Consider the following 12,460-nt stretch of genomic DNA (forward strand, 5'->3'; position numbering starts at 1 on the left):
TGTTTCATTCATACAATGAAAAATTATGAATTTCACCCTAAAAACTGCCAAAGTTAAAATAATTTTCCTACTAGCTCTTAGCATGTTGATTTGACTAACCGCAACTTCTGATAGAGAATTATTTTAAATGTTATCAGATCTAAGTAATATTTCAGCAAAATAAATTTTTAACATTAATTGTTTCTTAGCCTTTAAAACAATGACAAATATTAGTATATGATTCTGATTTCCATATCCTTGTGCTAAAAGAAAAACCATATATAAAAGGGTTTTCCATAGGTATGATAGCTCTTTGCCTTTGCCAATGAAGAACAATGCTTCAAAAATATCCCTATGAAATTATCAAAAATCAAAACTGTGAGGATTGCAAACACACTGGTAAAATCTCTTTTTATATTTTACCAGTTCAGGATTGTTATATGATCTCTAAGCAATAAATGCATTGGAGAGGTACTTTGGAGAACTAGAAAAAGTCTGAATAACTCAGAATAAGTTTGGCAAAGCAAAATGGAGATAACAGTGCTTCACATGACTTTGCTGAAGCTAAATTGAAGCAATGCATATTAAAGCATCCTGTATAATGCAGGATTTGAGGTAGTCTCTATTGACTTGTATTCACGTTCGAGTTCTATAAAGTGATTAACACTTTGGAATGGCTTTTAAGCTTTAATTTATTGTTTTTCCTTCTTGCTATTTTGAGATAGTACGTTTTGTTTCATTAACAGAAAAAGTTACAAAGTACTGTGAGGAAGACGGGCTTTGGTACACGCACCCTGACAGCAACATATCCTGGTCCAACTATACTATGTGTAATGCTTTCACTCCTGAGAAAATGCAGGTAGGTTCTATTTCAAATTTCAGTATTGGGTGAGAATGCCATCATCTATGCATGGAAATTTATGCCTAATTGTAAAACCCCTGCTACCAAGACGCCAACTATTTTGTAGAAGGAAATCAGATAATGACCTGTCAATTCTAGGGACTCTATGAAGTGGCACTAGAGAAAATGATGTTTTACTTCTTGGTTGGCATTCAGTCAGTGAGAGTTCTGTGAGCGTGTGGAATCAGGCCATTTGTGGCAAGGGGAACGTGTCCATGGAGCAAATGATGGGATTCCCTGCAGCGCCAGACATTAGGCAGCATTTCCAGGAACTGCCTTAACATCTCTTCTCCTGGAAGAGTTCCAAAACTACAGATTTCTCCACAAGTCACCAGCTAACGGTTGTCCCCATCCCTGTCCTGAGATGTCTATGACAGTTCTACTATCAAGCCTTGAAGGAACTCTAAGAATGGGGCTTCTCATCAGCCCACTGATAAGAGTGTGGCTGTTTAGATTATTTTCAGTGGAAGTCCATTCTAACTTGCTACTTCTTGTGTCTTACTGGCTGTTAAATATTTTTACTATCTTTGCTTAGAAACATTTAAGCCAGTGGGGCGGGGTGGGGGAGTGGGGGGCAGATAGCTACTGCCTTCTTCAGATGCTAAAGAAATCTGAAAAGATCATTAAGTCTACCACCAGCCTCCTCTCCCCACAGAGCTGGGAGAAACCGTTGGTCAGCGTTTAGCACACAGGGCATCTCTGCGCAGCCCTCGTGGCTGCAAGAGAAACCTATTGTTTCCTTCAAAGATAGGCCTGTATGCTCTGTTATTGCGAAGTTGGAAGCTACACGCACATCAGTGCTTTTGTTTCCTATAAAGAAGCTTTACGAGTATAGGAATTTTTCCTTCCATTAAAAACAAAATAAACAACAATTAAAAACAAAGAAGATGAATAGATAGCTTAGAGACCAGTTGACTAGAGGGACATCTCGTCACAGGCACAGGCTGAGGGCACCAAAGCCAGTTACCGCTTCCACAAATTGCTAAGTCACCCCTGAGAGTCAGACACATGCCTACATCCTAGAGCTATTTATCTAATAAGGTCTGATTGAAATGACATGTCAATGAGTAAGGAATTTCCTGAATGAATGCTGATTATTTTACAGAAAAAAAATTTAACTCTTTTAACTGAATTGTTGGAAAGAGTGCACATCCAAATAAACAATTCTCAGTGCTGCCACATTTGCCATCTTCACACACTCTGGCCACATCTGAGAAGGAAATAAAGTATTTTAAGAATAAATACTCCCCTCTAGGCACCTAACATAATGATTGAAATTCTATGCACAAATCTTCCATCTATATACAGGCAAAATAAAAAGAAAGAAATGAACCTAGAATTTATTAAAAAAACAAACACTTCTCAGTCTTACAAATGATACAAAAATGGCAAATAAGTTGTGAGCTGTTGATTTAACCTTACACATTTAGACAATTCTATTTCAGAAGCATAAACATTTTTTAAAGTATTCTGGAGGCAACTGAAAGAAAATGAATTAAATTATATAATATAAAATATCCTTACAAATAAAATATGCAGAGATAAAAATAAAATACTGGCATGCCTATATATCCAAATTAAAAACAGTACTTTAAATGGCAAGGGGACTCAATATGGTAAACTATTTAAAAGGGAAAACTGTTAGAAAATGCTACACCTGTTTTTGTCTAGTGGTAAAGTTAGAAAAAGAGCCAGAAAATGAATTCTTGGGGAAAAAAGACAGGAGCTGAGTGTTTTCTTGCAAAGATTCCTAAATACCTCCTAAGAAGGGACCTACAAGCTATACTGAAGTTTTTATCAGTTCTAGGTATAAACCAACTATTCCAGATTTACTATCATTACCTGCAAGGATAAAAAAGCACTGTTAGCAGAGCAGTATCAACAATGAAACTGGCGAACAATATGTAAAGGCTTAGTGAAATGATGCAACCACAATTCAGGATAAGTTGACACGTTCATTTTGAAACTCTAAGGCCTACAAGGCAATATCTGTTTCTGTCTAGCAATACACATAACCAAGCAAAGGGCTCTGTTTTGTGAGCCTTTTAAGCAGAATTAGCGCTTCAATCTCAGACCCTTCACAGGGAAATTGATAAGAATCAAAATGTTCAAGGGTAATGATTTGTACATAAATGGTGCGTTTCTCCCAGGAATTCAAAGATCTCCATAGAAATTTTCCAGCTTATCTACACTGCATTCACATTCATACCAGGACCCAATAAGTTATTGAAAATACCTTAAGTTCCTCCCACAACCCAATAACCTGTTGTGGGAGGGAACTTAACACCAGAAGCCCAGAGATTATGTTGTCCTCCTTTCAAGCCATTGCCCTCTCTGAGTCTCTGGTTTTTTTTCACCCGCCAAATGGATATTACAGTCTCTTTTTCTCCCAGACAAAATAGAATACAGGGTGCCCAGCTCTGAAAACACGTTAGGTACTTAGAGAGTTCTACCTATCAGTAAATAGAGAAGGAAACGATCCACTATTGTCAGAGGAGTGTCATAGGTCCACCTGCCCCTAAGTGTCTCTCCCATTGGCGTCATAAACATAAAAGGCAACATTGGAAAATATAACAATGTGGAGTAACATAAGTAAAGAACTTAGATTTAAATGCTGAGCTATGTCTACTGCTGGTCAAAGATTATACCTAAGAGGTGCTATTTCTTTTCAATTTGGAACACACATTTTAGTTTGTTGAAAATTAGAGTTAGGGATTCATTGTACTTTTTTTTTCCATATGGCTATTCAGCTGACCCAGCAACATTTATTGAAAAGACCATCCTTTCCCTACTGCCCTGTGGCATCACCATTATCATATATCAAGTGGCCATACATGTCACTACATTCTTCTGGACTGCGTTGCACAGGTCTGTTTGTCTCTCCTTGCACCAGTATCACACTGCTGGATTCCAATGGCTTTATAACAAATCATGATGTTCCATAGAGTAGGTCTTACCACTGTGTTCTTCTTCAAGATTGTCTTGGCTATATTTTTTCTTAGTATTTTCAGTGCAAATTTTAGAAGCAGTCTGTCAAATTTTACATGCAAAGAAACCTTGTGATCAGTTTGAAAATTTTGAGATCTTTATCTTCCAAACATTGAATAGAATATATCCCTCTATTCATCTCTGTCTTTAATATCGCTCAATAATGTTTTATAGATTTCTGTGTAGAGGTCACACGCATCCTTCTGCAGATTTTTTTAAAGTTATTTATTTATTTTTGGCTTCGTTGGTGCGTGCGGGCTTTCTGTAGTTGCGGCGAGCGGGGGCTACTCTTCTTGTGGTGCGCGGGCTTCTCATTGTGGTGGCTTCTCTTGTTACGGAGCATCGGTTCTAGGCACGCGGGCTTCAGTAGTTGTGGCTTGCAGGCTCAGTAGTTGTAGTGCATGGGCTTAGTTGCTCCGCGGCATGTGGGATCTTCCCGGACCAGGGCTCGAACCCGTGTCCCCTGCATTGGCAGGTGGATTCTTAACCACTGCACCACCAGGGAAGTCCCCCTTCTGCCGATTTATTCTCAAGCATTTGATTTTTTTAATGCAATTGTAAATGCCACATTTGAAATTTTATTATTTGTTGTTTATGTATTAAAACTGTTCTCATTTTTATATCCAACAATTTTTATAAAACTCACTTATTAATGTTAGTAATTTATAAATTTTATATTTTATATGTATAGTATTATATCAGCTGCAAATAATAACCGATGGATTTCTAGGTAGCCATTAAATTAATCTACTTTCTGTCTCTAAGACATTTGCCTTTTCTGGACATTTCATATTAATAGGATTATATAATATGTAGTTTTTTGTGACTGGCTTCTTTCACTTAGCTTGATGTTTTCCGGTTCGTCCATGTTATAGTATGTGTAAGTACTTCATTCCTTTCTATGGCTGAATAGTATTCCATTCTGTGGACAAACCACATACACCAGTTGATGGACATTTATGTTATTTCCACTTATTGACTATTATGAATGGTGCTATAAACATTTTGTGTACAAGTTTTTGTGTGCACATATATTTTCATTTATCTTGGGTCTTCCTTTTCTTGATCAGTCTTGTTAAGGGGTATTGAAATTATTTTTTTTTTTAAGAACTAGGTTTTGTCTTTGATCCACTCAATATATATTCAAGTTCTCTTTATCATTTCTATTTCCTTTCTTTTACATTCTTTAAGTTTAATTTTCTTTAGATGGAAATTTAGGTAATTGATTTTCAATCTTCTTTTCTCATATATGCATTTTAGTCTTTAAACTTCCCTCTATGCACAGCTTCATCTACATCCAAAAAGTTTTGGTATGTCATTGTGAGTTCTTCTTTGATCCAGTATTTATTTAGAAATATATTGCTTGCTTTTCAACAATATGAAGGTGTTTTTTAAGTTATCTTTTTATTAATGATTTCTAGAGTATTATGGTCAGTGAAGATGCTATTTAAGATTTTAATTATTTGAAATATATTCATTTGCTTTACTGACTAGTGTATGTCAATTTGGATATTCTTTGTGCATTTGAAAAGAATGGATATTCTGAAGATGTTGTGTGCAATGCTTATTATATGTGAATTAGTAAAGTTTGTTGAGCATGTTGTTCAAATCTTCTATAGCTAGATTTTTCCTCCCTGTGTTCATTCTATTGATTACTAGAAGCTGTCAGTTTTTGCTTTATGCTCTGTGTGGTTTGAGTTTATATTATTAGGTGCATAGACATTTAGCATTGCTGTATCATCCTGACTTAACATCTGGACTTGTATGATATTACACCAGTTTTCTTATGGTTAGTGTTTACCTGGGTCATCTTTTCTCGTCCTTTCACATCCAATATTTCTGTATCCCTGTATTAAATGATGTTCCTTACAACATATAATTGCTTTAAAAATCATCTATTCCAACCACATGATTTTACAGATGAGGACTACTGCAGTCTGGAAAATTGAAGTGACTGGACCTATAAGTGTCACACAAACACTTAATGATAATACTCTGAGTAAAGAACGCTCTGATGAATCCCATCTTCTGTTCTTCCCACCATGTCGTGCATATTCCAGTAAAACTGATATTCTTAAGAAAGTTAATCTATTAATCCAATTTATAATTCAATATAATTTAATTCTCTGAAATATTTATCATTGTAGTAATTTTTTTAAAGGAGAAAAACATTTGTTGATTTACACTATTTAAAAATAAATGTTTTTGGGCAGAAATTGAGACACAGATGTAGAGAACAAACGTATGGACCCCAAGGGGGGAAAGCGGCGGGCGGTGGTGGTGGTGTGATGAATTGGGCGATTGGGATTGACATGTATACACTGATGAAAAAAATAATAATAAAAATAAACTGTTTTCCCTCTTCTATAATAATTTATTCACCCATCTGCTTTTGTAACTGGTTTTGTTGTTGTTGCAGAATGCATACATTCTATACTACTTGGCTATTGTGGGTCATTCTATGTCGATGTTCACCCTGGTGATTTCCCTGGCGATTTTCATGCTTGTTAGGTAAGTACAGCTATAGCATCTGCCTTTTATTTTCTTCTCTTAGGTACTAAAATAAATGGTATACTCTGCAAGAGTGTTGGGCAGGGGGAAGTCTGCTGATTACAAGACATGTAACACTGGGAGTCATGAAGTAGCAAGAAAAATGAAATTAATTAAAATATGCTTTTTAACCCTATCTTTGAGGAAAATAGGATGGATACATATAATTTTCAAAGGCGATATGCCTCCTTCCCAAAATGAAATAATACTGTGAGCCCGTAAATACACTGCATTAACATGGTAAATTTCCACTTACCATGGCTAAGCTTCCATGAAGTATTGAGGAAATAATCCTCCTCCTTCTTTTACCCTCACTCTAAAATATGGAGGCCATGGCCGCAAGTTCAAGCACACCCTGCTTAATTATGAGCTGTACTGTAAGTGGATTGGGCCAGAAGAGAAGTGGGGCTGGTAAGGCCATGATCATGTTCAGCCAGAAAAGGAAGTTTCTTTTGGCCTTGACTAACTCAGCCAGAGTCAAGGAGAACCTCTAGAAGAAGATGGCCTGTTGTCAAGTGTCAGTTTTTTGCCCTTGCACACCTACCATTGTTAACTGAAAGTGTCTTCTAAGAACTGTAAGAAACAAAATTCCAATGAGGGTTTCTATTCTGAGGCTGTGTCCATACAAATGATTGCATTACCTATTGCAAAATGATTAAGTTGATATAGATACTGATTTTACAATAATGGAGAATTTAAAATATTCTATAGTTTTAGGAATGACCATAATGTATGTGAGAGAGTAACATATGTGAAATTTGATCCTAAAAACATGTCCTAAATTTAGTGTCATTTTTAAAAATCAAAGGCAGGAGGCATGCTACAGTGCTATTTCCTTCCACTGATACTTTTTTTAGTGATATTATACAAATGATTAAGAAAAGTTCATAGGCACAGACTACAAATAATTCTCCACACTTAAAAGATGTGATATGTAATTAAATATATAGTGATTCATATATAAAAGAACAATCTTAATTTGACTTTTGTTAAAATATTGCCATGATAATACTAAAAAAAATTAAACCAAGGGGGGAATCACACTTACCACACCCTTAATACAACTACAATTACTTTTTTCCTTGACCCAATTTTTTTTTTTTTTTTTTTTTTTTTTGCGGTACGCGGGCCTCTCAGTGTTGTGGCCTCTCCAGTTGCGGAGCACAGGCTCTGGAAACACAGGCTCAGCGGCCATGGCTCACGGGCCCAGCCACTCCACGGCATGTGGGATCTTCCCAGACTGGGGCACGAACTCGTGTCCCCTGCATCGGCAGGTGGACTCTCAACCACTGCACCACCAGGGAAGCCCTCCTTGACCCCATTTTTAATCTTTGTCTATAACTTACATCATAATTACATATTGTATTATGTCAACATCATCAATTTATGTTGATTAAGCAATATAACTGAATAGCAATTTTTTAACTGAGTAGCAAATAATAACAAATAAGCAGAGAGTGAGCTTCTTCCATATTTGGTTTAACAAGAGAAAGACTGATAAAGCAACAAGACATGAAGAATTAATTATTAGAATAATTTTTTCAATTATGATGATCAGAATACAGCAGAGTAAACACATAGCATGATTAATCTTTGAATGTCTATTCATTTTTCAACTACACTTGACCACAGAGCAAAAATACATCATCATGGCTCTCATATAACTTTGATTAAAAAGTCTGTCACTAAAAGTCTGTTCTTTAAATTTTTTAAATATAACCATAAGAAAATTGAAATAAAAAGCCCCAAATTTGTAACTCTGCAACTAATAAATGTACACAGGACTTTAAAGATAAAAAAATGTCAAGGGAGATTTCTTAGTTCTTCTCCAGTCACTTAAATAAGTGATGAGGTATGAGAGCCAAATCAGCAAAGAAAGTAAGAATGTTCTTTCAATAATTTCTCTATTAAGCCACTAAAGATGGGTGTTTAAAAGTGTAGCACATAGGCAAAATGAAATATTTCTCAATTCCAGTTAGTCCCCAAACAAAATCTGGTAAAATCCTTGGGAGTGGGGGCATACTATCTAGGAAGCACAGATTTTGCCCTTACTGTCTCTCTGTTTCAAGAACCTTCCAAACAGTAACTTAAGTCTTGGGAGGAAAAACATGTCTTATAGGTAGAATCTGAATATAACAATGGGAAGACACAAACTGAAACAATTGGTTCTCTAGGGGTGCACACAGTAAAAGGTGACTAGGATACAAAAAACACACATATGTGTTTTTTGCTAAATATTTTTATTTGCTAAATATTTTGCTAATATGCTAAATATTCAAATCCAGAAGCAGTCATGTCTGATTTTTATACCTGTTCTTAATCTTACCTTAAATCTGCCCAAACTAAAACTATCAATGCCATCTGTTTTTCTTAAAGTATGTTTCTAATTCATCACATTTTTTCCTACATTTGGATTTCAGAAATATTCAAAGTGGCTGTGAAAATAAAAATAAAATAACTGATCTATGACTGCATTTTATCTTTTAATTAGAAATATTTTCCCAGGTGTTTTTCAAACACTCAACATCACCCTTGTGATATTTACTGCACATTACAAGGGGAGGTTTTACAATTTATGTACTTAAATGGCATCATCTGTGTGAAACCTGAGCAAGCAATCATCACTCCCTTGCTTAATTCTGCATGCCCAGGGTTGAGTTATTTTGCAAAATCCAAATAATCAATTTCATAAAACGTTCATGAAACCAAAATGAGAAGTTACACTCAGCTCTCCTTCTGAGACCTAATGCCTCATTCATAATCATCCCATTGAAATCTCACTCTAAAATCCTAACATGTGCCTTCTAGGGTCTATAAAAAGGAATAACCCTGCAGGTGTCCTTCTCAAACCAGCAGGCCAGGAAGGCCTGCAGAGGAGTTACTGAATATATGGGAGGCTGTAGAACTGCCAATACTTTGCTAAAAATCCTGGGGTATTTCTCAGAATGAGATCATTAAGGCATGCCGCTAATCTTAATGTGATTTTACTCTGAGCATTCAGGAGAAGATAAAAGGCAGGACTGTGTAACCTGAAACAAATAAGAGTCATTCTCCCTGTGCTACTGGAAAATGACTGTAGAAATGTATATAAAGTCTTCATTATTTTAAAAGAATAAAATTGAACTTCTAGGCCCTCTTCAAGATAAAGGAAAATTTTTTTAAATCATAGAAAAGGCAATACTGAAGATCTTAACTGTACAAAGTGGCAGAGTTAAAATAATATTCAAGATGATATACAGGTTACTTCTGATCCACCAGTTAAAGGTTGAAAACAGCCTTTTTAGGATATTTGGTTTAGGACCTATACTGGGAAAAATAGTTAGGAGTAATACCATGGAAAGGAATTAAATAGAACCATCAAATTACTTAAGACTCCTCACGACTAGGTGCCAAGAGTAAATGTCAATAAGAGGGTTAAAATAAAAATGCCTTTAGAGAAGACTGGCTTGAGAAAGTCACATAAGTGGACATTTGTGTTTGTTTCCTGCCATTTTAAGCAAGTTTGCAATAAATTCACTTATCAGTTCCATGTACAATTTATCAATTTACATTTCTGCATATTAATTCTAAATACTAAAATATCTCACTGTTTTTTCTTAAGGAAGGTCCAATAATAGAACATTCATTTTGACTCCTTGGTACCAAAGTACTACTTGCTGATTAAATATTGTGAATATCAATTACTCTTGCCTGAAAGTTAACAGAGATATATGCTGAAAGAGAAGTGTGTTCGTTGCATTACATTTTCTACATTACATTACATTGACCACGTTGGCCAAAAAAAAAAAGTTTTCCACTGGGACCTCTAAAAGGAATATTCATTCATCTTTTACTCAGTATTCCCTATTATTCTATTTCATATCTTTATAGAGGATGGATAGATAACTATCTTATATAGTATCCTATTATACATCTCTGGCTGCCTTCCTGTTCCTCCAGAGAAACCATTAAATCAATGGCAGCAAAAACAGCCTCCTTTCTCCCAACCCACCCTTGACATGGCAGGACACCAAAGATAACTGTTGGTCATCTCTTGGCACATGTTCACTCATAGAACAATAGTAATAGGAAAAGAAGCAAGAGTTATGATTGAAAGGGAGTTCCTTAAGGATAAAGATTTTGTGCTAAATCCAAAGATATAAAGTCCTTGTCAGATAGGAAAGATGTATAACATACTGTTCTGAATTTTTCTAGGAGTTTTAATGCAATCCATTTCACATTCCCTCCTTCCCTCACTCCTCTTGTCCATCATGAACAAGGTATGATACCTAAGTAAAGGAAAACTTAAAGTTGTGCCTTGTCCTGTGATATCAAACTGATCTATACAATCTGCAAGACTCAAGGCAAATATTAAGCACCTTCTCATACAGCTTCAAGATCCTGCAAGCACACATATACATGCATAGGATACCAATAACTTGAAACAAAGTTTTCATTGTGAAAGATTTACACCAGGTAAATTAAAATCATAAATATGACATTTAGCTTTAACTTTAAAGTGTGACATCTTGAGATTCATATGAAAGTAAATCGTTATCTCATCCTCACATGTGAATGACACCTTGATTGGGCCAAGACAGGAGTAGATTATATTGTCTTATCCTCCCACTCTTGGAGAATCTATAGTGCTTATAGTTCCCTGTCACTCAGAGTAAGCAACATCCTGTCCATCTAAATACCTGTGTTTCTTTTTTTTTTATCAAGAGAAATAAAGTAGAGCTAACATCTGGTTCATGCCATTTCTACTAAAGACATTTCAAGTCTGACAGGAAAATGTCCGCTTCTCTCATGTTCATTCAGGCAACAGGATATTTGTATTGAGAACAATTAAACACATAATTTCTTAAGTTCAGCTAATCCTCTTCAGCATCCTATACCTCTTTCAGAACATTTATTATAATAGTAAATAATTATGTAATATATAAGGTCCCTGAAGGCAGAAGCTGTCTGTTTTGTTCACCCATATATCCCTAGCATCTACAAGAAGGTTTAAATCAGAATGGATACACGGTAATATGTGTTGGATTATTGAAAGAATTTTAATAAATTTAAAGTACCTTTAACTTGCTTCAAAAAGCTGAGTGTAAATGTCATCAAGTAAGTGTAGTAAAATTTTTAAAACTCAATAAGGAGAAATTGAAATCTTCAAGAAACAGAGACTCATATATTAGTCATATTCTTCCTTTGGAACCTAACAGTTTATCCAGCTTTAAACCATCACTTTCTCATTGTGTACATAACACAGTACTGTATATAGGTTTTACCTAATGTTGAACAATAGGATAATGTCCAATATTAGTTAAGAATCTGGCAAATGTTCAGTATGATACAAAGTATGAAATATGAGATCATCTGGCATTTAATGTAATTCTCTGTACTGGAAAAACTGTTTAGTGGTCATGGCTCAAAGAAAATTGCTATTATATAAAGATTTTTAATGCAAAAAAGAGTATTAAGCCCTACTGTGTGTCAGAAGCTGTCCTAGGTACCCAAAACAAATTCCTTTAGCATTTCCATTCTAGTAAGAGAAAATAACAGGCAGTAAACAGATATACGATATGTCAGGAGGCAGTAAGTGTTAAGAAGAAAAATAAAACAGGGATACAAGGACCCAAGAGTAAGCTGGAGGTGGAGGGAGTATATTTTATTTAGGGCAGTTCTGGTTTACATAGGAGACTGAACATTAACCAGTTCTGTAAGCTAATGTCCATTGACAGATTATTGAACTCTACCCAATCCAAAGAAAATCAGGCATGAGAATAACAGTGCTGAATGATGCATTCATCCATACTCCTTAGTTATGCATAATGTCAACTGTCGTTGGTTTAAGCCAGGCTGAATCCAATAATGAGAACACAGATATTTGCCTCCCAGTGAGAAGAATTATAAAATGCTATTACGACTGTATGAAAAATGGCAGGTCAGAGGTTTAACAGTTACTTTATGGGAAGAGTTTATGCAGTATAAATGGGCATGATGTTTTACATAAATATTTTTTTCTTTTTAAAGCCTTAAATTTGCATCCTACTTTTTATAGTACTG

The 12,460-nt window shown here is 35.3% G+C and overlaps 1 protein-coding gene across 1 annotated transcript in view; it reads left to right on the forward strand.

The window, feature by feature from the left end:
• CALCR (calcitonin receptor) overlaps positions 1-12,460 on the forward strand; it is a 64,824-nt gene that overhangs the window by 20,438 nt on the left and 31,926 nt on the right. Inside the window, exons 4-5 of the mRNA XM_081244624.1 lie at positions 726-838; positions 6,288-6,379. Of these exons, the coding sequence (XP_081100750.1) occupies positions 726-838; positions 6,288-6,379 (205 nt within the window). The remainder of the gene's footprint in view (positions 1-725; positions 839-6,287; positions 6,380-12,460) is intronic.

Source organism: Mesoplodon bidens (genome assembly GCF_964165515.1).
Source record: "Mesoplodon bidens genome assembly, chromosome: 9".
Taxonomy (NCBI): Eukaryota; Metazoa; Chordata; class Mammalia; order Artiodactyla; family Ziphiidae; genus Mesoplodon; species Mesoplodon bidens.